Genomic DNA, 26205 nt, shown 5'->3' with positions numbered 1-26205 from the left:
TACAAGGTTGTGTTAGAGTAAAATAGGTATCCCAATATAACAGCTCCCTCTACAGGCCTTGTTGCAGACTGCGCTGTTTTGGTTAAAACGGCTATTCCCATGCAGGAAAGGTTTTGATACACTGCAGACTTGTGTTACTTGCATTGATACCATAGAGACCTTAGGTTGAATTAAGCTTCAAATTGTGATTATTTACAATTTGCTGAGACTGGGTAGATGCAGCATAAATGTCATTAATTAATCATAACTTTCATTTTTATAAGTGATATTGACGTTCCAGCAAAATTAGGATTGTAGTATTAAGATATTTTAAAGTACACTGTTGATTTATTGACAAATTAAGCACTTGCATTTTGCATACTTAGTGATAATGAAAGTCAAAACTGAAACTTCTAACAATCATTTTTGATATTGTAGAAGAAGAAGAGGCCCCGGCGTTCTGGAATGCGAAGGCTAAAGAAACACTGAAGATTGCTTTGGAACTCCAACCAGTCAAACACAGAGCAAAAAATGTTATATTGTTTCTTGGGGATGGTGAGAATTTCTTCGTTCCCTTCATTACCAATTTTTTTTCTTCTTTTGTTTTTGCTGTGGAGCAGTGGTGTGATGTTTCTGGCTGGTACAATTAGATATTTTCTAATACTTCAGTGCTATTTTTAAGTCAGTTTATGTTGCATAAAATTGAGGGAAGGCCATATGTTGCAAGCCTACCACAATACCAAAACAAGAATGTGGTGATGGGATGTTCCATAAATAAAGTACCGTAAGTATTTAATTTTCTATGGAGCACATTAATATCTTAAAGCTACAAAATAAATGAATAGAAATCTTTAAATACCTTTGAAAATTGAATGATATTAGCACTATAAGATTTTGGGAAAATATGCTTCATCTCTAACTATTTGGAACTGTTGTTTGGTAGAACCAAACCTGAGTATCATTGAAAAAGGGTACATTTTGTCAAAGTTTTCATCAGGCATTCATTTGGACAATTCATAAGAAATACCAGTTCAAGGGGGATAAAACAAGATTTATACTGAATTGACAGAGGTGTTATCAAGGACCTCACACGAGGCCTTGTTATCATATAGAGTGGTGCTGGAAAAGCACAGCAGGTCAGGCAGCATCCAAGGAGCAGGAAAATCGATGTTTCGGGCAAGAGCCCTTCATCAGGAATCTGCATCAGCATCTGCAGTCCTCACTTTTGCCTTGTTATCACATAGTCTGCAACTACACACCACCTAGTTTAGTCACTAACAGTCTCCATTAACAGCTATTGACACTCTTAGCCAGATCGTTATTGACTCCTTTGTCCTTCCAACTGTTATTCTCTCTTTTTGGGCTCTATCCCCCCTATCATTTATTCCCTACCCCCTCCCCTGAATATAAACTGACATTTTCCTAGCTACCATCAGTTCTGAGGAAGGGTTACCGGACCTGAAATTTTAACTCTGATTTCTCATCACAGATGCTGCCAGACCTGCTGAACTTTTCCAGCAACTTCTGTTTTTGTTTCTGATTTACAGCATTATAGTTCTTTCAAGGATAATATACAGTTAATGATAATTGACAGTTAACAGCCAGACTTGTTTGAATTTTAAACCAGGCAGATTGACTCTGGTCAGGGCATTGTCCTGAGAAATGAACCAGCGAATGGCTGGCCTCTATTCTGTTGAGTTGAAACTGGCCTGGTGTATGTACATCTTCTTTCTGTCTGAACAGAACTCTGAATTTCATATGTGTAGCTTCCTGTATCTGTAAGTGGACCACATTGAGTCTGACTGACTATCCTAAATTGTTCGTCAGTGTAATTCATCATACAGTCAGCAAATTTTGACCAACTGAGGAATAGCATCTAGCATTAGACACTGTTTTACAAGTGTGAGTTCAGTGCCTTGCTTATTGCAAACAGCAAAAGGGACATTCTGTTTGATACAATCCTTCAGTCTTTAGGATGTATGGCCTACTTACCTGGCATCATACCAACATTGAAAATTATTTACCAATATTGCCTGTGTGACAGATAGAATATCTTTTTTGCTGGATGGTGCATCCTGTTAGTGATGGATACTATTCTCATTCATTTTCCAGGCAATGCTTCGACTAATCAGTCAACCTGCTTGGTGTAAAATTTAACAGATCCTGGCTATTAGCTGTCAGTCATATGCTCATTTTCCCATTGAACTGGTATACTTGCAAATTGTCCTGGTGAGTGTAAGATGAAAAGCTTCAACAAAATGTCTTCTTTTCAGCAATACTCCTAACTGATTGACATCAGCCCAGTGGAGTTGTAAATTCATTAAAGATAAAGGCTACCTCACGTGATAGCAAAATCTAAAACAGTTTACACTATGGTACGTGGCAAATAATATTACTCAAAGGAAATTTTCTAAGAAGACAACTCCTAAGGGTGATTAGTCAATGTTGTATTTTAGTGTAAAATTGCCTCAATCAAAGTTCTTGTGTTGCTTATCAGCTTTCTGTTGGAATGTAAAAACACCTATTGAGCAATGTACTCCAATGAATCAATAAACATTTAATTTTATTATAATTTCTTGTAGGAATGGGAGTTCCCACAGTGACCGCTACCCGAATACTAAAAGGGCAACTTGATGGCAAACCTGGAGAAGGAACTGTGCTAGCAATGGAATCATTTCCACATCTTGGTCTCTCCAAAGTCAGGCTTAAAAACTATTTACATTCTGTGGATTATAGCTTATTTACCGTTTTGAATTATGGTTAGAAAAATACTTGGAATAATTAAATGCTTGCAAGTATCCTGTGCTTGCATTTTCACAATGTATTCCCAACTAAGAGATTTTAGCAGCTGATTGTAAGTAAAATATATAAATGTTGTTTCACTTGTTGATAATGAACAAGAAGGTGCATATTGAATAAGCATTTCAATGCATGGTCTGCAGTTTATATACCAAATTTAATTGGATATTGCTCTGCTGAAGTGGAAAGGAACATGTGTATAGGAAGAGAGCTGGTAGATTAATCATGATTGCTTACAGACATATTTTTAATGTGCATTCTCAGAAAATGAGTAGCCTGTAGGTAAAATGCAAATTGAAGCTGGAAGTGTAACATTACTAAATCTGTAAAGGCTTGAATACTGCAACTACCTATAGAAGGTTCTCCAATTTCTTGTGTTTACTCCACTCCTGAAGCAAAGAAACTGAAATAGCAGCCACTTTATGTCATTATTGTGCAGTAGATATTTGATCCGATATTTCCAAGTTCATTTCAATTTTTGGTGTGTACCTGAGATGCATAAATTCTACCTCCTAACACCCCCCACCCCTCTCCCCCAGTCCTTTCAATTTCCTTTAGTGTTGCTATCCCTGTGGCTCCTATAACCTTTTGGACCCCCACTTCCATTGGCATTCTTTACATCCCTAGTAATATATTTGAAAAGCCTATGACTATGGCTCTCCACCCTCTTAATGTATAGGTCAGTTTAAACATGACTGTTGTGAACTCATTACCTGGAGCCCCTAGTCTTTTTCTAGTCATTATAAAGTTCAAATTGCCCCCAATCACTGTCACCTTTCACTCAATGACTCAGTACAATGAATGATTCTGGATTAGTGGTGCTGGAAGAGCACAGCAGTTCAGACAGCATCCAAGGAGCTTCGAAATTGACGTTTCGGGCAAAAGCCCTTTACTTCAGTACAATGAAGCCCATTCCCACACTTCAGTTGCCTGCTTTCCCCAGGACTACAATGACTGTTCCCTGATAAGCCCCCTCATAACTAATGACCAAACTTCCAGAACTCATCGTGCCCCAACCTTAGACTGACTTGACAAGACAGCCCCAACTGACCACAGCCCAGCTCCAGGAATGGTATCTCCAAAGGATGCCAACTGACCTACTGATAATCCCCAAAGCAGTTGCAATCAACCTGCAGGATTGACTGTAGCTTAATCCTTGGATTGCAAAGATACAAACCCCCAGACTTTGGTAGGACTAAGTACCCAACTGATTCCTAATGAAGGGCTTATACCCAAAATGTTGATTCTTCTGCTCCTCAGATGCTGCCTGACCCGTTGTGCTTTTCTAGTGCCACACTTTTCAACTCTGATCTCCAGCATCTGCAGTCCTCGCTTTCTCCAAGTACCAAACTGACCCTGGCCAATCCCTTCCTCTAACTGGATGAACCGCTAAGGATTGCTCTTTCTTGACACTTGCATAATGGATATTTGTTTGAAGCACATGCAGTGTGTTTGCTGTGTAAGCAACTGGCATTGATGTGGCATGGTGTCATGAGCAAAATGCTTAACTTCTATCTCACTGATAGATTGACTGTTTAGTGCTCTCCAGTGTCATAAGCTTTCTCCTCCATGCTAAAGAAACAATGCAAGCCACTGTAATATGTACACAAGCACTAAAGACAATGTGTGTCAAGAAAGGAATATGAGTCTCACAGACAAAATAAACTACTGTTGAAAAAAAAGTGTGTACTGAGAAACCAGAGGTATACAGGACGGCAGCTTCGCTATAAAAGATAAAGTGAGTGAGCACTAGGAAAACAAGCTGAAAGTTATGTGATGCATGTGTGCCCCTATGTGGAAAGTGACCTGGCAGGCACATGCACGTCATAGCTGTCATTGAGCTACAAAGCAAAGTATTGAAGGCCTCAAGTGGTGTGTGAGTTGGTCTAAGGACAGGTGTGATGAGGCTGCTGATGCTAACTTGTGCAGCTGTAAGATTGAGGAAGATGGTGGCCATGGAGCATGCAAAGACAGTTGCACGGTGACCAGGTCAGCATTCAGTGAGCTGAAGCCAACAGGTACCTGCTCTGATTTACATGTCAGGGTATTTGTGCCATCTAGTTAATGGTGGAGGATTAGAGTTTTGGAAGTAGTACATTAACAAGATGAGTTGAGGTGTTAGTAGGATGCAAATACATGGAAATAAAATAGTTACACTCAATGAGAAATTCTGAAGTCACCACATATGGCTTGAGGGAAAAATGAAAACTTTTTTCTCAGTATTAAGACCTTTTTTTTTTCATTTTTACTGTATTTTTCAACATTTCTCAATAGATCAGTGAAGGGAGACCTCCATTCCAAAAGTAAATTTAGAAAACATTTCCTTATATAGAGGATGATTGGAAAATGCATTCACTTTGGCAAACCACTGCTAAAACAGAACACAAGTATACTTTTAGAAGTAAATCAGTTACTAGAATGGTGCAATATTAAAGAAATGGTTTGGAGATGCCGGTGTTGGACTGGGGTGTACAAAGTTAAAAATCACACAACACCAGGTTATAGTCCAACAGGTTTAATTGGAAGCACACTAGCTTTCGGAGTGACGCTCCTTCATCAGGTGATAGTGGCGGGCTCGATCGTAACACAGAATTTATAGCAAAAATTTGCAGTGTGATGTAACTGAAATTGATTGAAAAATTGATTGTCTGTTAAGCCTTTCATCTGTTAGAATACAGTGATAGTTTCACTTCTTTCATGTGTAAATCACAAAACCTTTTTTTTAAAGTTGCATTCTCAGGTTAGCTAAAGAAATGGAGAATAGGTAGTGTGATTGAACAAAATAGCTTGAAAGGAAAAAGAACCATTCTGGACTAATTAAGCCAAATGGCCTGCATCTTTATTTTTAACATTCTTCAGGGTTCAGTGGAATTGCAGTGTGATAAGAGCTGATGGAATATATCACATCTCTTGGGTTATAAATAGGGGCAACACGGTGGCTCAGTGCCTCACAGTGCCAGGGACCTCAGTCTGATTCCACTCTCAAGCGACTGTCCGTGTGGAGTTTGCATGTCTGTGTGTGTTTCATCTCGTGCTCTCACAGTCCAAAGATGTGCAGGTTAGATGGATCGACCATACTAGATTAGATTACTTACAGTGTGGAAACAGGCCCATCAGCCCAACAAGTCCACACCGCCCCACCGAAGCGCAACCTACCCATACCCCTACATTCACCCCTTACTTAACACTACGGGCAATTTAGCATGGCCAATTCACCTGACCTGTACATCTTTGGATTGTGGGAGGAAACCGGAGCACCCGGAGGAAACCCACGCAGACACAGGGAGAATGTGCAAACTCCACACAGACAGTCGCCTGAGGCGGGAATTGAACCCGGGTCTCTGGCGCTGTGGGGCAGCAGTGCTAACCACTGTGCCACCGTGCGGCCCTTTGCCCCACAGTATTTAAGGATGTGCAGGCTAGGTGGATTAGCTGTGGGAAATGCAGGGTTACAGGGATAGAGTTGGGGTGTGTCTGGATGGGATGCTCTTCAGAGGGTGGGTGTGGGCTCAATGGCCTGAATGGCCTCCTTCCATACTACAGGGATTCCTGCATTTTGTGGTAGAAGTAACAGTGAGGTTAGCATTACTCACTAGTATTGAGGACAGTAATATCTGGTGTTTGCAGATGCACATTTTAACACGTAAATGAAGGTGTTGCAGTCTGATTTGCACTGTTCTTTCACAATCTATGCCAACTCAGTTGCTCTTCAAGTGACAGGAAGAGTATGAATTTACAAACTTACTGGCTGATACCTATTAAATACCTACAAAAAAATGTTAAGCTTGTCCATTCAAGTGTAGGTGAAATTTTAATGGTATAATAAGTCTTCATGGCTGCCAAACAACCTCTGTAACAATCAAAATTAACTTTTACAAGTTCAAAGTGTCATTTTATCAGGTTATGGTCTGAGTGGAATATGTTTCATAAATGGAAGGAAAATATCCCTTTTATTTTATTCACTCTTGTCCCTTCTTTTCTCTCTCTCTTTGTTTTGTCTTCTCTGCTTGATTTGACAATGTTAAAAATCACACAACACCAGGTTATTGTCCAACAGGTTTAATTGGAAGCACACTAGCTTTCGGACCGACGCTCCTTCAAACCGGCATCTCCAAATCATAATTTGACAATGATTCACACGTTCTAACTTGCATGCCTCAGGGAATTCTTTAATATGGTTGGGTGGAGAGACATACTGTTGTTTACCCTGCCCACACATGTTCCAGATTCCTCTTGGAGGACACCACATTGTTTCAGGTTCTTGATGGTTGTTGTTGCTCAAAAACTCACAGAAACTCTGTGAGCACCTGGAAAAGTAATAAGCAGCATGTTCTATTTGCTTGAATAAGCTGAAATTTAGTTTGTGAACTAGGTGATGTCTGATTCTTAGGAAATGCTCCCAGAGTCAGTACATCTGAGATTTTCTTGCACAAGCTTCTAATTGCTATGAGAAGAAGATTGCTCTTGTCATACTGAGATAAAATCACTTTTACAGAGTTCAGTGACATATCATCTTTTGAAGAGACACATGGCTAGATATAATAGAGCTATTTGGAGACAAATGGAAATCCACAAATGTCTTGAACATAAAAATGCACAATTGAACATATTCTGATAAACATGCACAATCTTATCATTTTTGGAATTCAGATTTAATTAAAAAGTAAAGAAAGACCATTTTGATCAGTCTGGAAATTTGTTTTAATCAGGTCAGAAAGCCATTTGAAACAGCAACCTAAGTACATTAGTTTTGAGAAGACGTGATTGTCATCAAGTGCCTGGGAGATCTCTGGTTTTGATAGATGAAATGTTTATGATGCTGAGTTTATGACAGGGAGAGTAAACAGAACAGGCCATGAGCTTTAGTTTTTCACTTCAAAACACAATTTTCAATTTCTAGTTCAGAGCAATTGAGATTTTAGTTCAGGGAAACCAGTGACCCCAACCAAAGTGGTTTCTAGGCTGTGGAGCTTCCAAGTCAGGAGGCTTTGGAAAAACATTTTCAAGTTGTTAGAACTGATCAAGTTTAGGCCATCAGAATTATGACCGGTTTATGCCAGCAGAATTGGAGTGGAATTGTAAAAATAACCCTTCCAAGGAAAAGAAACTGGGAGGAGTAAATTAAGTTGAAACTTAACATGTTTAGATAAAATTTCTCAGGAATTGAGTCGATTGAAAAGAATAGTAGTGGGGAGCAGGTTTCAACTTTATTTTGCTGTTTGTGTTCAAATCATTCAAACTGTCTTTTCTCTATAACTTTTTTTCCCTTCTTTTCTGTAATAAATGGATGCCTCTTATTAAAGAACATCTGCAGCCTTTTGTGAATACCCTTTGGTGACTAACTACCACAGTAGCCAACTGTAAAAAAATTAAATGTATGATCTATCAAGCCAGGTTTCATTTTAGGATCTGACAGGTCCAGTATTACTTTCAGCTGGGATCGTTATAAGATCACTTATTGCATTGAAATGCCAATTCGCTAACACTCTGAAAAGAACGTCTTTTTCTTGATTTAGACGTACAATGTTGATCACCAAGCCCCTGATAGTGCAGGAACAGCTACTGCTTACCTTTGTGGGGTCAAAGCAAACTATGGAACCATTGGACTGAGTGCAGCAGCTAGACGAGGACAATGTAGCACAACTTTTGGCAATGAGGTCATGTCAGTACTTAAGAGGGCAAAAGATGCAGGTATAGTATATTTTGAAAGTACATTTACAAAATTACATTTAATAATTATTCTAATCTCAAAAATTAATAAAATCTGGGAGGAAAATCCAAAAAAAGGTTAAATGATAAAGGTGACCGTGACAATTTTTGAACCACTATACGGATGCAGTGAGGAAAGAACCATTTCAGTGGCCCATTATTGCTATATAGTAACAAGAATATTGACCAGTTCTAATAGCTTATACACATTTGTTTTGTAACTTGAAGTCTCTTGAAGTCTATGTGCTACCGAGTCCTGATTGCATTACAATGATTTCGGAATGAAATAATCTACATGGATACTTAAGAGCTTACAGGTCTACCTTCAAAGAAAAAAACTTATAGAGTAAGTTTTTTTTGGTGACACTGTGGAAACATGTTGTGTTAGAATTATGTGCCATTGGAAAATCTGGTTTTAGTGTGCAATATTTGTCCCAGTTGCTTCTTACCATACTTTGGATTTGCCAGTGACATGCTGAAGCAGATACATCTACAGTTGAGCACTGAAGTACTGTTTAGGCACAATGCTTTCTACTGTATATGAGAGCTCCTTGCAACTAATTCAATAGAAGATGTGAAAATTAGATTTCCTACAGTACGGAAACAAGTCCACACCGACCCACCGAAAAGCAACCCACCCAGACACATTCCCCTAACTAATGCACCTAACACTACGGGCAATTTAGCATGGCCAATTCACCTAACCTGCACTGCACATCTTTGGACTGTGGGAGGAAACCCATGCAGACATGGGGAGAACATGCAAATTCCACACAGACAATTGCCCAAGGCGGGAATTGAACCCGGGTCCCTGGCACTATGAGGCAGCAGTGCTAACCACTGAGCCACCGTGCCATGGCAGTATATGTTTCAGGATGATACAGGAACCAAGCGAGAGGGTGCACACGTTCTTTGATGTGGTATAGGAGTTCATGGTAGAGGAGGTCCAAAGGAAGAGGTAAATCCTGCAAGGGAAGAGTCCATCTGGCATTCTTGTCCCTTCTTTTGAAGAAACTGATATTACCCCACCTGGCCTCATTTCCTCTTTCTGCACATGAAGGGGAACTCCTAGAAAGATGTTGATGACCAGAGACTCCTTTCCTCCTGATCATTCCTATAAGTTTTTTCAGTAAGGTGTTAATGAGGCTCACACAGAATTTCAAAGATAACCTCAAACATCACCAAAACTAAAGGAGTTAAATGGTGGAAAATCTGAAAATTAAACTTAACATTTAAACTTCTCCTCCACTCCTTTCCTGCTTGTTTAGAATATTATTCACTTCATGATAAAAACAGACTGACACACTTATATTCTTGATTACCCGGATAAACAGATTGTACATTGTCAAAGAGTACCATGCTCCGCTTCATTACAAGTACTGAAAGCCACTTTTTGTGAAGGTAATTGCCACAAAGCAAGGTTGTTGTTAAATTCAAACGCTTTTTCAGAACTAAGTGATTAACATTACATGGTATTGTAATTAGGTAGAACAGTGACTCTACTTCCTAACTACTCTCTGTTCTCTTTATTTCCCCAATAGATTTATTAATAACTACCTTATTTTGTGTTTCCTAGCTCTGATTTAAAGCAAAATGTATTCTGAATTTTTCTATTCACTACTTTTCATCAATCTTAAGTAATCTTTACATTTTTAATTTTGCACAGGAAAATCGGTTGGCATTGTAACAACCACTCGAGTTCAACATGCTTCTCCAGCTGCTACATATGCCCACGTTGCAGACAGAGATTGGTATGGTGATGGTGAAATGCCACCCGATGCAATTAAGAAAGGTTGCAAGGACATTGCTTTTCAGCTCATAAATAACACAGATATTGATGTAAGTTTTGTTTATTTTTATAAGATATAAAGGTTCATCAAACCACAACACACTTTTATCACAGTTAGCATTTTGAAAAATAATTAATCAGATTTTTCACCTTATAATTATAAATTTATGGTAAGTAAGGGATTAAATATTATCCTTATACCTACTTTCATGCTTGCAATGTAATTTTTAAACAATTTCCGTTTGCTTTCTTCATTTGGTTAACTTCACTCAAGTCTATGTCCAATGACCTGACCAGTTAAAATACGTTTCATTCAAATATTGACTGGTATTTTATTGCTTCACTGTCTTGCTTTGTGTGGGGGAAACCATGTCTCATAAACTTGATTGAGTTATTTGAAGAAATAGCCTAAAAGATTGATGAGGGCAGAGTGGTAGACAGTTTTTATATCAACTTCAGTAAGGCCTTTGACAAGGTTTTGCATTGTAGAGACTAATGAGTAAAATTAGATCACATAGGATTCAAGGAGAATTTGCCAATTAGATAAAAAAATTGGTTTGATGGTTGATTACAGAGGGTGGTGGTGGAGGGTTGTTTTTCGAACTGGAGGCCTATGACCAGTGGTGTTCCACATGGGTCAGTACTTGGTCCACTTTTATTTGTCATTTACACAAAATGATTTGGTTGAGAATTTAGGAGACATGGTTAGCAAGTTTGCAGATGACACCGAAATTGATGGTTTAGAAGATAGCGAAGAAGGTTATCTAAGATTACAAAGAGATCATGATCAATTGGTTCAATGGGCTGAGGAGTGGCAGATGGAGTTTAATTTGGATAATTGAAAGCTATTATAATTTGGTAAAACAAACAAGGACAGGACTTATACAATTAGTGGCAGGGCCCTGGATAATGTTGTAGAACAGAGAGACCTAGGGGTTCAGGTACATAATTCTTTGAAATTTGCATCTCATGTAGATGGAATGGTTAAGAAGGTGTTTGGCATACTTGCCATCATTGCTAAGTCATTTGAGTAAAGGATTTGGTGAAGCTTCTTCCGGAATATTGTGTACAGTTCTGGTTACCCTGTTATGGGAAGGACATAATTAAATTAGAGAGGGTTCAGAAAAAGTTTGCCGGGATGTTGCCGGGAATGGGAGGTTTGTGCTATAAAGACATGCTGGAGCATAGCAAGTTGAGGGGTGACCTTGTAGAGGTTTATAAAATCATGAGGGGTATAGATAAGGTGAATTGCAAAGGTCTTTTCCCTAGGATGGAGGAGTTCAAAACTAGGGGACATCTTTTTAAGATGAGAGGAGAAAGATTAAAAAAAAAGACATGGTGAGAGGCAATTTTTGTTTATATACAGAGTGAGGTTCATGTGTGGAATGACCTAGCAGAGGATGTAGTGGATATAGGTACAGTTAGAACCTTAAACAGGCACTTGGATAAGTACATGAATCGGAAAGCTTTGGAGGAATATGGACCAAATACAGGCAAGTGGGACAAGTTAGATTTGGGAACATGATTGGCATAAACCAAAGGGCCTATTTCTATGCTATATGTGACTCTCTGACTTCATTACTTTACAGGAACATTAGTGCATTACTCTATTCCCACTTACTTCAGAGAGTGCATCATGATTAGTCAGAAAACTTTGGAACATTTGGAGCACTCTTGCTTCTCCTGGCTCCGGTGGCATGTTTTTAGTTTTTTTTTAAACGGGGTTACGCTTGTGTTGCCTGTTCAGGCGAGAGAGAGGTCACTGAGAGTCCCTGATGAAGCAGGTGTGCTTCTCCCAGCTACACATTAGAATTGTCGGCATTTATCAGCTACATATTGCTTCCAACTCTCCAGACTCACCTTGTGTTTTAGCTGAACAATCTTGCAACTCCACCATTGGGAACAAGCTACCTTCATGCCTGTAACAGATGTACACAGCACACTGGTACTATAATGATCATTTTCCCATGTCTGTACCTGGGCCTGGGCCTACACCAGTACCTATCGTAGGTACATACAGTATTTGTTAAATGTAGATTCTATCTGATTCAGGTTAGATACAATTTCTAGAGTTTTTAATGTAAAGTTATATTTTATGTTAAATTTACCTTCAACTGTGAGAGCAAGTTCAATAAATAATCCGAAAGAACTATTTTACATTTCGATCTATGCAAATTTCATTCTCAAGACATGTCAAAGTGCTTTATAACCAAAGAATAACATTTTAGGTGCAGTTGGTTAACACATTAGCAAACAGCATAGCTAATTGCAAAAAGCTATCCTACAGACAAAATGATGGTCTACTAAATCTATCAATGGTGTTATTAGTTGAAGAAGGCATCGTGAAATAGGATAATATGGAGTTTCTACTGATCTTCGAATTGTGTCATTGAGATCTTCTATGATTACCAATCCAGACAGGTATAGCGTCAATCTAACAGTGGGTATCACACTTCAGTTTACATCAGCCTCGATAGTGTTCTTAGTTTAAAGTGTGGTTCAAATTATCACCTTCTTGCTCAGCGGTGAGGCAGGCAAGAAATTAGACATACTCCACCAAGGACATAGGCATTTCTGTTCATTTCAGGGACACAATTGGTTATATTGCTTGAAGGACAACATTTTAAAACATGGAGTAAGATAAGGTAGCAAGCCTCCTTGAGTTACTGCATCTGTTATGAGGATTGAACTCCTGGTTGGTCTATTCTGCTCCAACCAACTAGCTATCTGAGCTGACTGATAAGGTACAAGTGATGGCAATTTTGTCAAAATGAATCTTTATGAATAAACATCCCTGGATTTGTTTTGTGACAAAATTTAATTATACAAAAGAAATTTATTTCTATATTCTCTCTCACATCAAATTAACCAAGGAGAGATAGTGACCTAGTGGCAATGTCACTTGAACTAGTAATCCAAAACTCTGGGTTAATGTTCTGGGGATATGAATTCAAATCCTATTAAGGCAGATAGTAAACTTTGAATTCAATAAAATTCTGGAATTTTAAAATTTGAAAAAAGCTAGTAACTGAAATCATTGTCAACCAACATAAATGGGTGGCACGGTGGCTAGCACTGCTGCCTCACAGCTCCAGGGACCCAGGTTCAATTCCTGCCTCGAGCAACTGTATGTGTGGAGTTTGCATGTTCTCTCCGTGCCTGCGTGGGTTTGCTCCGGGTGCTCCGGTTTCCTCCCACAGTCCAAAGATGTGCAGGTTAGGTGAATTGGCCACGTTAAATTGCTCGTAGTGTTAGGTGCAGGGCTAAATGTGGGGGAATGTGTCTGGGTGGGTTGCTCTTTGGAGGGTCAGTGTGGACTTGTTGGGCCGAAGGGCCTGTTTCCACACTATAGGGAATCTAATCAAAAACTATTTTGTTCACTGATCTTCTTTATGGAAGGAAACCTAATAGGCCCACAGCAACATGGTTGAATCTTAGCTGCCCTCGGGGGAAATAGGCATGGGTAATAAATACTGGACATGAACAAATGAAATCACAGATTGCTTTTTGTCTCCAATTTAATTCCATTAAATGTGATGGCAGCCAGCAGAACAACTGTAGGTCATGCTACACCAGACACAGAAATGATTGCTGCATATGCGCAATTCAGCAACTAATTTTGCAATGGGACTGCAGACTGTTAATTATTCTTGCTTGTCCTCATTTAAATTTCACGTGAGAAAAAGAAACTGAATGTTTGTTTTTTTCAGGTCATACTTGGAGGAGGTAGAAAGTACATGACTCCTGAAGGAACACCTGATCCTGAATATCCACAGAACCCCAAGCAAAATGGCACTCGAAAAGATAAACAAAATCTGATTGAAAAATGGCTCAGTATCAAAAAAGTACTTATCAATATTTTTCCCAGCCAGATATTCCATTGAATAGTTAACCCAATAATGATGCGCCCAGTTATGAATTACTGCATTCTAACATTTTTCAGGATGCACAATATGTGTGGAATAAAGAGCAGTTTGATGCTGTCAATGTGGAGACAACTAAGTATTTGATGGGTAAGACCTCAAAATTTATTCTTAGCAACACTGTTTTAAAGTGGGTAATAAATTCTGTGAGGAGGCCCTACGTGTGAACGTGATGATGAGTAATCCTGAGTCACTAGAGTCCATGTTTCAGGAATATGCCCACAGAACCATCCACTCTCAATGACACTCAGCATATTTAAATGTTGTAATTGTACCAGCCTCCACCACTTCCTCTGGTAGCTCATTCCATATATGCACCACCTTTGCATGGAAAAGCTGCCCCTTAGCACCCTTTTAAATCTTTCCCCTCTTACCCTAAACCTATGTCAAATGAGTGAGAGTCAGAAATGTGATGTTATGGAATTCAGGGGGCTGAGGGCCTTCAGTGATAGATACCTTCTATGTCAGTGGCAATGCCTCCCACCTGGCCCATTGGAAATGCAGTTTTGTTGTATAAGGATGAAGATGTCAGGAGTAAACTGCCTCAGGGGTATCAGGATACACAGATGCTCACACCTATCTGATTAGCAACTCCTTGCATCTGCATCTCGCTGACCACTTCATGTGCACTGGCAGGGGCACGTGGCTGTGGAAAAGATATCTGGTTGCATTTGCAGTTGGAAGCTCCCTGTCCAAAACCCTCAGCCATAGTTGCATAAACTGTTCTGAGCCGCTCTGAAGGCTGGCTGCAGAGTGTCCTGCCTGGGTCTGTGAAATGATGGTCAGGTGAAGCCCTATCCTGGTAGTTGGCATTCACCTGTCAAGCACCAGACAAGGCATGCTTTGTGAGATAGCCTTTCAGTCTGGTCATTCCTGCATCACTTCAGCACACTCATAAAATTTTACAACATCGGTTTTACTGAGGTTGAACCCTGCTGCTAAGGTTTTGTCTTCTGCTAACTGCAGGCTCTTTCATCGCTCTAATTGCCTTGCTGTCCCAACTTCACCAACTCACCATTGGAAAAGCTGCTCAAGGCAGGAATATGCTGGCAAACTGGCCCAGTGCATGTTTTTAAAAATTAGAATTATCTTTATTGTCACGTGTACTCACATGAGTACAGTGAAAAGTTTACAAGTTGCTACTTACTGTGCCATCTTAGGGGGACAGATTTTTAAGTACAAATTCTTAAGAAATAATTACAAAAATATGGAAATCCAGCATTACAGACCTTTGTGACATCTTGAGTACAAAAGTAGAAAATCACAGAAATAAATTAGAAAAAAAAAGAAATAACAAGTTCAGGATAACAGTCCTTCCAACCCAGTTTGTGCTGGCACCTACCCTCCAGTCCACACCTGCATCACCGAGATTGGGAGTCCAGTCTGGATTCACTTTGAGGCTAGGAGGGGCACTGGCTTTACCTCTAGGCTTACAAGGCTGGGAGTCCATACTGAGGCTGGAAGTCTGCAATGACTTCACTCAAGGCCTGAGGCGGGGAGGTAAGAAAAAAGAATGAAAGACAACATATGAAAAGAGACAAAAAAATGAAAGGAAATAGATGGGGTGAATGAGCTCTGTTTGAGGAGTCCTACTACACCGCCATCTTGGGAAGTCAGTACATTTCCTCCAAATCTAACTCCAAGGTCTTGGGCAAATTTCCCAACAAACAGTTTATAAAGGGATAAAGGCAGGATAAGTGAATGGGAAAATATGTAATGGCTAGAGTAAAATGCAGAGAAAATTGAGGTTATTCATTTTGCTGGCAATGGTAGAAAAACTGAATCTTTCGAGATGCTGACAAACTATTAAAAGTTGATGTTCGTAAACATTTCTCACTGTGCAAGCAACATAGTTATGTACATACAGCAAGGAAGTGGACAGACAGGTAATGAGTTGATATTTATTACGAAGGGTTTTAGTACAGGAGTAATGACATCTTTTTACTTTGATGAGACCACAAGTCTCATTCAGCCAGGCAGATTCAACTATTGCTTTCAAAAAGGAATTGGACAAATGCCTGAAAAAAAAACATTTGTAGGGCTTTGCCAAAAAGCTGGACAGTGTGTCTAGCTGAATTGTGACAAGTGACTCTTGTAAAAAGTTAGCATGAATTTAAAACATAGAATGGTCTCTTTCCGAGTAACAGCAATTCTGTGACTTGTACATTTAAGACCATAAAATCCAGTTGCTTTTTAGCATCTCACAGACAAACTTGCCAGCATAAATATTCATATCACAAAGTAATGAATTAATGCATATCTTGTTTTATTGTTAGGTTTGTTTGAACCCAAGGATATGAAATTTGAGTTAAATCGAAATCGGACTATGGATCCTTCGATTGTTGAAATGACTGACAAAGCCATTCAAATTCTCCAGAAAAATCCCAACGGATTTTTCCTATTTGTTGAAGATAAGTAACTTAAACCCTTGCTCAATCTACTTCTAAAAATATTGTCACTTACAGTTTTCAAGTTAATTATCTGAGGTATTTTTCCATTTGCATCATTAATGTTGAAGTAATCTTTTAAAGGAAGAACACATGCAATGGAAATGGTTGCTTGTGGTTATATATTTAAGTGCCAGTGTTGACATGAGTTGCATTTGATAGCCAAATATAGGGGCCTGGAGTTGAATCTAGCATGAACAAAAGGGATGGAAGTCTATTCTTTTTGATGACTATATGTTACTGGGGTAAATTCACAGTACAGGAATTGCACTGTTTTGACAATGTCACCTCCAAAAGATGAAAAGAGCTGACAAGGTGACATGTGGTTTACTGCAAGCCACAGTAAATAGCTCTCTCCAGCAGAAACTCTGAGCAACATTTTCCTTAACCTAGGGCACAGCAGCATTTTGCACAGTAGCACAGTGACAACCTTGCCATTGATGCCTGTGATAAAATCAGATGTTCACCTTAATCCAAGGATTAAAGTGGAACCATGTATTTAAAAATCTTGCATAATATTACCAGAATTGAGAAGATATGCCTATGAGTACTGAATCATTGATTATTGTTTCTTTAAGTGGTAGAATTGATCATGGACACCATGATGGAACGGCAGTGCAAGCTTTAACTGAAGCAGTTAAATTTGATGAAGCTATTGAAAAAGCAAGTAAATTGACAAGTGATGTTGACACTCTCACTGTAGTAACTGCAGATCATTCACATATGTTCGCATTTGGTGGAAAAGCACTTCGTGGCAATCCAATATTTGGTAAGTGGCAGTATGTTCCTTCTGGTCATAAAAGAAATATCTATTTGAGCTTTGAATTAGGGAATTTTATTTGACAATGTTACTGTGAAATGCCTTGTGGTGGTTTTCAACATTGTTGGCACTAAATAAATGCAAATTATGTTATTGACTGTAATTCAATTGTTAAAAAATGTATTTCCACTAAAGTTAGAATCCCTACAAGAATTAGAATCTCTACAGTGTGGAAACAGGCCCTTTGGCCCAACAAGCCCACACTGACCCTCCGATGAGTAACCCTCCCAGACCCATTCCCCTCCCATGTATTTACCCCTGATCAATCCACCTAACCTACACATCCCTGAAAACTGTGGGCAATTTAGCATGGCCAATTCACCTAACCTACACATCTTTGGATTGTGGGAGGAAACCGGAGCATCCAAAGGAAACCCACGCAGACACAGGGAGAATGTGCAAACGCCACACAGCCTGTCACCTGAGGCTGGAATTGAACCCGGGTCCCTGTAGCTGTGAGGCAGCAGTGCTAACCACTGAGCGAAATATTTTGAATCAAATTTTTTGGTGTGAAGTTTGGTTTAATTTTGTAGGAAACATTAGCAAAATCGATCATAAAGTTGCTACAAGTTATGCTGAGCTATATTCATTCAAACTTACTTGCTTTGAATGTTGGCATCTGAGTTAATTTAAAATAAATTTTAAAATGATTGTGAAAATTCAGCCTTTGAATTAGTTTCATTCTCCAATTCACAAAATAACCGAATTGTTATGGTACTGAAGGGGGCCATTGGCATCTTGCACCAATGGACTGAAGGGTCTGTTGCCATGCTGTACATCTCTATGACTCTATCACCTATTACCTAGTCCTGCTTTGTACCCATATCCCTTTCTATCCAAATGATCATCCAATGCCCTCTTGAATGCCTCCATTGAACGTGCCGACATATTTCCAAGCGGTGCATTCCATATCCTAACTGCTCATTGAGTTAAAAAGCTTTTCCTCACTTCACGCTTGCCTCTTGTGTGAATCACATTCAATCTACAATCTCTTGTTCCTGTTCTCTTTCCAAGCAGGAACAGTTTCTCCCTATCTTTTTGATTCATTCTGCCCATGATTTTAAAAATTTCTCTCAAATCTCTTCTTAGTCTTTTTCTCTTCAAGGACAGCGTTCCCAACTTCTTCAATCTATCCTCATAATTGAAGTTTCACATTTCTGGAACCATTCTTGTAAATCATTTCTGCACTCTCTCTAATGCATTCACATCTTTCTTATAATGTGATGCTCAGAAGTGTACAAAATACTCCAGCTGAGGTCTAACAATTCAATATTGATGGACCATTATCCTCTGCGTGCTCTGACGAACAATTGTAAAGACATTCTATATAAATGGTCTTACAAATTTGCCACATGCCACGCACAGAGGAAATGTCACACCGATCATTTTGACTATTGTCCTCTGCTCTACAGATTTTGATTTTCTTCTTTAAAATTGTACTTTAATTAAAATTTGACTAGATTTTTAATTTGATTGGTTTTGAATCTGCCAAATTGGTGAGTATTTCTGATCTCTTGTCTGATCCTCAATGATTACAAAATGTAACCTGTTTTGTGACACTGTTTTCACGCCAACTTATTTATAGTACATATCTAGACGTTATATATAAAGTTACAATTATGTTAATTAATAATCACTCAGAGGGATATCTATTTATACAGTATGTGCCATTTGTGCAGGAAAGTGAATTCTACAAATTGGTCTTGTAATGCTCAATTAAATTTCAAAAAGTTTTTAAAATTGGTATAAGGAAGTTACAGCTAGAATATTATCACCATTCATACACACATTAAATATATCTTCACTGACCTTTTATCTCAGCATATCTTTAAAGGGTTAAGCATAAATTATATCTTGAAGTTAAAATTATAAACCTTTAGCAGAAGGCTATTGTGGAGGATTTAGTAATTCACTTGTCCTCAATCAAGTTCATGCTTTGCTGCTTATTTTGGGCTTTTGAAAAATCCAAACTAATCTGTAACCAATGAGCTAAATAGGAAATACATTGAATTACATTTTGTTGACAGGGTTTCTATAACTAATATTAATTATTGACTTCGCATTGGTTAGGTAACTGTGAATAATAAACCATATTTTCAATTATTTAATATAGGACTGGCACCAGCACTTGCTTTGGATGGAAAGCCATATACAACCATCTTGTATGGAAATGGACCAGGCTATGCAATCACAAATGGCACACGACCAAATCCAAACTCCACTGATTATCGTAAGACGAGTTTCATATTTATTGTAGTTACATAGATTAAGATGAGCACTATAGTAATATTTAAATGCTCAAATTTGTTATGCCATGCTAATTCTACCACACTGACAGTATTAACTAAGACACGTTGAAGTATTTTTATAATGCTACTCCATATTTAAGTTTACAGTATTTATGAGACACAGGTGAATGAGTTATTGAGGGATTAATATTTCAAAGGAGTTAATTTTAGATTAAAAACCTTCCTCACTTTTTGAAGGATTTCGTCTGGCACTGATTTATTAGATAATTGTAAGCAATTAATATAAATTTCCATATTTCATTGGACCTCCTTGACTTTGTTGAGTAGAGCAAACCAAGTTTTTTTCTGAGAGTTGATATTGTGGGTGTATGTAGGATACATGATAGCATTTATGGGGATTTGCAGCAGTCTCTATCTTCAGACTGATTTGTCAGAATACTGATACTCATTATAACTAGGCTGCATTTATTTCTGCTACAATACTAGACCACATCCTGCATATGCTGTATTTTGGAAAGGCAAATCAGGGCAGGACTTATATGCTTAATGGTAAGGTCCTGGGGATGTTGCTGAACAAAGGGACTTTGGAGTGCAGGTTCATGCTTCCTTGAAAGTGGAGTTGCAAGTAGATAGGATAATGAAGAAGGCATTTAGTAAGCTTTCCTTTATTGGTCAGAGCATTGAGCATAAGAGTTGGGAAGTCATGTTGCTTACAGGTCATTGGTTAGACCACTTTTGGAATACTGTGTGCAATTCTGGTTTCCCGCCTATCAGAAGGATGTTGTGAAACTTGAAAGTTCAGAAAAAATTTACAAAGATGATGCCAAGGTTGGAGGGTTTGAGCTATAGGGAGAAGCTGAATAGACTGGGACTGTTTTCCCTGAAGCGTTGGAGGCTGAGGAGTTACTTTATAGAACTTTATAAAATCATGAGGAGCATGGATAGGTTAGATGGATGTGGGGTGGGGAAGTCCAGAACTGGAGGGCATAGGTTTAGGATTAGATGAGAAAAATTTAAAAGGGACCTTAAGAGGCAACTTTTTCATGTAGAGGATGGTGCGTGCATGGAATGAGCTGCTGGAGGAAGTGGTGGAGGCTGGTACACTTAAAACATTTAAAAGGCATCAGGATGGGTATATGAATCGGAAGGGTTTAGAGGGATACGTGCCAAGTGCTGGCAAATGGGACTAGATTAATTCAGGATATCTGGTTGGTATGAATGAGTTGGACCGAAGGGTCTGTTTCTATGCTGCTCTATGACTCTAAATGAATGGAAAGACCATCAGTAGTTACATTGTAGGTCAATGCACAACTGGAAGTAGGAGTTAGAATAATTGAACATTGTGTAATGTCAGAAATTTTATCAAGGGAGAAAGGCACAAGGATAGTGGATCCCAACAGAATGGAGTCCTGCAAATGTAATGCTCAGTTCACAAAAGGAAGCACTTAAATTGATCAAAATTGATGGAGGGAAATTCCTCAAACAAGCACAGGGAGCTCGAGAGATGCTGCCTACTCTTTGATGGAAATATGTTTCAGCATTCTGCTCTTCTCCACACCCACCTCCAGGACCTGCTGTTGAGGAGGACTCCTACATTCAACTAGTGGCCTCCCATCCTGATGAGAGAATGGAGGCATGTGATTGATATTCCATTGGCAAAAGGCCTGGGCAAATGGTCATTAGTGAATCATATCTATATAGAAATTTGCTTCTCACTTCCTTAAGGTAGAAAGCCTGATGGAGGCCATTTCCTTAAACATGGAACTCCATTAGGAAACCATTTCATCCCAACTTCCCGCATTTTACTGGCTCCCCTCCCCCAACTTCCTTTGGAATCTTTGGAATTCCCTTTCCCAGAGAATAGTGAAGGTTTGGTCCCCGGATATGTCAAGGCTGTGTTAGGTACACTTTCAATCAGAAGGGAGTCAAGAGTTAAGGGAGACTAGCAAAAAAGTAAATGGAGTTAAGGTCACAACCAGATCAACATAGTCTTATTGAATGGTGTAGCAGAACCAAGAGGCTGAATGGTCTGCTTCTATTATGAACTTATGACATCGAGGGGCAGAGGGGACAGGACAAGGAGAAGAGGTGGTAAATGAGAAATGGGATGAGGAGACCGTGAAGAGGAAAGGTAAGTGGGAGGGGAGAAATAGTATAGGAGAAGAATAAGATTATGAAATGTGGAGGAAGATTTCACACTGGCTTTTACATTACAGACCTAGGAAGTGACAACAGGAGTGTTTTGACAAGGGAGAAAAGTTGGCAACTGAGTAGAATACAATGCTCTCTGAAGGCTTGGTTTATTCCCTCCAAGGATTGCAGTGGAACAAACCCTGTTACTTAGAGGCATAAGACAGCTTGTTACATCAGCATTGGTTTGAGAAGTTGCAAATTAACTTGAATGATTACTTCACCGTCGCTCCCTCACCACCAGACCCCTGGAGGAAGAACGCCTCATCTTCCGCCTCGGAACACTTCAACCCCAGGGCATCAATGTGGATCGATTTTACTGCTCCTCGGATGCTGCCTGAACTGCTGTGCTAATCCAGAATCTGGTTTCCAGCATCTGCAGTCATTGTTTTTACCTACTCGATTACACCTTTTAGCCAGTCCAGGTACAATGACTATAAATAAGGACTACCAAGAAATATCAACAACATTGGATGGAACTGAGCTGATTCTTATTGACAGAGGATCAGGGATACAATTGCTTTCACCATGTCAGTGCAGTTTTACGACGACAGCAGCAGTTAGGTTTGATTGCAGTTATATATATTGTTCAAATGCCTGTAAAATGAATTAGGAACTAATTAGCCAGGAACTAATTATATGTGTTATGCTTCAGGGACCACATTCATGGCTCCATTGGAAAGTCAGGTTTTGTATAACATAGCACTAGCTTAAGGCAGTTTGCTAGCTTGACAACAAGGTAATTGTGTTTACGATAGATAGCTCTAATCTTTCTAAGAATAAAAAAAGAGAGAACAATGACAGATTGTAGTTACCAGCTGCAGACTGTGAGAAAGAAATTCTCGTGTGAATCACAAGTTAAACATCCTATGTAGACACATACATTCCATTAGGTACAATTGTACATAAAACTCAACATTATACAGTGACACTCTGTTGCCTGCACACAACAAAAACAAAAAATTAACTCATGGATCAAATAACAATGAAATTATTTTGAAGAGGTTAGGGAAAGTAATTCCATGCAGTAACTGGTTTATTTTTCATAAATATAATTTGGCAAGATGGTGTAAGTGCAGCAACTTTCATTTGTATAATGCCTTGACACAACCAAAAGTCCAAAAGTTTTTTATAAGTACAGACAGTGTAATTGAAATATTAGAACAGCTAACCAAAAATTTGACTGATGTTTTTGAAGAAGAGAGAGCTATCAATACACAGGACTTGGAACTGGAATGAAGATACTATAGCTGAAAATGGGGTAGTGTGAAGCAGGGATGTAAAGGGACCCAATACCTGAGGTTGAAGAAGATTACATTGATTAGGTGGTGATAAACAATGGAAGCATCTAATGAGATTTTCTGATACTTGCAGAAAACAAGAATTATGAACAACAAGCTGCTGTTCTACTAGATTCAGAAACTCATGGAGGAGAAGATGTAGCAATTTTTTCTAAAGGTCCCATGGCTTATTTGTTCCACAAAACCCATGAAGAGAATTACATTGCCCATGTGATTGCATATGCTGCTTGTATTGAACCATATAAGGAGTGTCCACCAAGTCCCAGCAGTGGATCCTCAGTCCAGCCTATGAATCTTCTCAGTATTTTACTGGTGACACTTTATTTTCTCAAGTCCTAAAGCATGTTTAGCTGCTTTGTATATAATGTTTAACTGCCTTAAATTATAAATTCCATTTAATTCTACAAATATAATTGAAAAGTAATTAATGCTTCATCATAATTCATATGTTGTATGTTTTTATGTCTACGTAGCAAAAGAAACATACTTTCTTTAATATTTGGTAACTTTGAAAACTTATTTTATTAATTCATGAAATATGGGTGTCACTAGCTAGGTCAGCATTTATTGCCCATCACTGATTGGCCTGGAGAAGTTGTGGTGGCTGCAATCTGTGCAATGCTGCTGGGTAATGATTCCCAGATTTGGACTCCACGCCAGTTAAGGATAAGCAATATATTTTCAATTCAGAAAATGTGTGACTTGGAGGGGAACCTGGAGGAGATGATGCTCCCATTCATCAACTTATAGAACTCCAGGGGTTAGAAATTGTAGGTGTGGAAGGTATCATCAAAGTAATAATGAGCCAATAGTAAATAATAATTACATAATTCTGATTGTGGAATAATGTATGAATTCAGTATGTTTTGCAAATCATTAAAACATTATTAATTATGTTGTATTTGACTTTTTCTTTACAAATATTGACTAATTATGATTCCCTTTAGTCACCAAAAGAAGACTGGATCCTAAATCTGAGGTTGCTGTTGGAAGTTGAGGGACACTGAGAGTCCAATTCATCAATTAGTTAACTGAGGTCACTGATGAGATAATACTTTTACTGACCATTAATAGAACAGCATTCAAAAAGAAACAACCAAGTTGGCTAAGTTAGACAGTCTCCTGAACCCAGGTTGCTTGCTTAGTTTGCTTCATTATCATCATACATATATTCTGGGATTTTGGTCAGCAAAAAGGGTCTCACCCACCGCTCAATGTCAACAGGGAATCTCAGTCAGCTCCATGGAGGAGGCCTATTGAAATCAAGTGCATCTCATGATTGAAAGTCTGGTGGTGAGGTGCTGCTACTCAGACCCATTGGCCAATCAGAAGACAGCAGCTCACCATTGTCAGCTCCAGTGGGGCACTGGTGGCCATTGGTGATGCCACTACCTGTGCACAGATTAATTGAGTGATCTCAGGGCATGTTTGAGTCAAAGCCAGATGGGGATCACATGGTAGATGCTGTGGAAGAGTGGGGAGTCAGGTTTGAAGGCATGGGCAAAGAGGTTAGCATCCAATAGTCACTCCTTACTGAATGCCTTGACTGAGCACACAATTCCTGATAGCAAGGGATCCCTTCCCAATACCACGTACCCCAACCCCGGAGGTTGCTGGCCAACACAACATGTTTTGTGAGGTGGTTTTCTGAGATTGGTGGAGACCTGTGCAGGCTATTATTAAATCCCTGTGCCACCATGAATTCTGATAGGCAAAGGGTTGATGAGCCTAATTGGCATCCCAGTGATAGCTAGAAATCTCACATCAATTCCTTCTACCCTTGATGTAATGGGCTTCTGCAATCTAAGTGAGTGACATGGAGCAACTCACGTCAAATACAGGCAGGGTGTAGATGAAGGGCTCAGCCACCTTTGGAGTGTTCTGAGCAGAGACTTTAGAGGGGGGAAATATGTGGTTTCTCATGTGGCTTGGTGCATAGTGACTCCACCCTGTCTCCTTGTTAGGAAGGGGCCCAAGGAGTGCATACCAGGTTCCTTGTTCCCCTGTTGCCTTGCCTTCAGGCCTGAACACCAGTGGCTGGAACAGTGCAGTCCCGGAGTACGTGCAGACCCTGAGGATGGTGGACCTTACTTTCTGGGTAGCTGGCAACTGGGTCATGGAGGCAGACAGGTAGTCATGTGATTTATTAGACCTCTACAGCTTACAGCAATGAGGGTCATTGTAGCCCACATGCCTGTCTGCTGTTCTTGTTTTTCCCTGAGCTTGTGGATGAATGCTGACATCACTGACACCACAGAGTCATTCCGGGGGCTGCAAGTGCCGGTCTCTGTCAGTGCTCCTTGTGCCTGAGGCACTTCTTCCTCAGTCAACTGGGAATTGTTTTCAGATTGTGTTCTCACACTTTCCAAACCTAATGTTCCCACTGAGCTGTCAGTATTTGGGCTGGTGAGGGATGCTGATGCTTTCTCTGAAGTCTTGCTACTGTCATCCTCGGAGGTCAAGGAGCAGCTTTTGGGGAACTGGCCATTTCACCATGGGGGTGATAAATGTGCAAGCATTACCTGCAAGATATAAGAAAGAGGAGTTAGATTAGATTCGATTGCTTACAGTGTGGAAACAGACCCTTCGGCCCAACAAGTCCACACCAACCCGCGAAGTGCAACCCACCCAGACCCATTCCCCTACACCTAACACTACAGGTAATTTAGCATGGCCAATTCACCTAACCTGCACATTTTTGGACTGTGGGAGGAAACCGGAGCACCTGGAGGAAACCCATGCAGACACGGGGAGAATGTGCAAACTCCACACAGTCAGTCGCCTGAGGCTGTGAGCGCTGGGCTGTGAGGCAGCAGTGCTAACCACTGTGCCACCATGCCACCCACAAAGTATCTTGGTATCTCTGCCTTATAACTTCTCTTAAAAAATAAATAGAACAAAATAAACTGACAGCATTCTTACAAAGACCAGAACTGCACTGTGGGCATTCACAGTTGTGACTAGTGGTTAGAATGTGTGATGAATGACATTGACTGTGA

The 26205-nt window shown here is 39.5% G+C and overlaps 1 protein-coding gene across 1 annotated transcript in view; it reads left to right on the top strand.

Moving 5' to 3' along the window:
- Nucleotides 1–24100, top strand: part of LOC122555968 (intestinal-type alkaline phosphatase 1-like) — a 46006-nt gene extending 21906 nt beyond the window's left edge. The window contains exons 2-11 of the mRNA XM_043702287.1: nt 418–534; nt 2562–2677; nt 8295–8469; nt 10154–10326; nt 13987–14121; nt 14220–14289; nt 16476–16610; nt 17224–17415; nt 19580–19696; nt 23280–24100. Coding sequence (XP_043558222.1) covers nt 418–534; nt 2562–2677; nt 8295–8469; nt 10154–10326; nt 13987–14121; nt 14220–14289; nt 16476–16610; nt 17224–17415; nt 19580–19696; nt 23280–23545 — 1496 coding nt within the window. The 3' untranslated portion in view covers nt 23546–24100. The remainder of the gene's footprint in view (nt 1–417; nt 535–2561; nt 2678–8294; nt 8470–10153; nt 10327–13986; nt 14122–14219; nt 14290–16475; nt 16611–17223; nt 17416–19579; nt 19697–23279) is intronic.
- Nucleotides 24101–26205: the final 2105 nt, after the last annotated feature.

Source organism: Chiloscyllium plagiosum, chromosome 13 (genome assembly GCF_004010195.1).
Source record: "Chiloscyllium plagiosum isolate BGI_BamShark_2017 chromosome 13, ASM401019v2, whole genome shotgun sequence".
Taxonomy (NCBI): Eukaryota; Metazoa; Chordata; class Chondrichthyes; order Orectolobiformes; family Hemiscylliidae; genus Chiloscyllium; species Chiloscyllium plagiosum.
The sequence above is the reverse complement of the archived record's forward strand: the minus strand, read 5'-3'. Positions and strand labels throughout refer to the sequence as shown.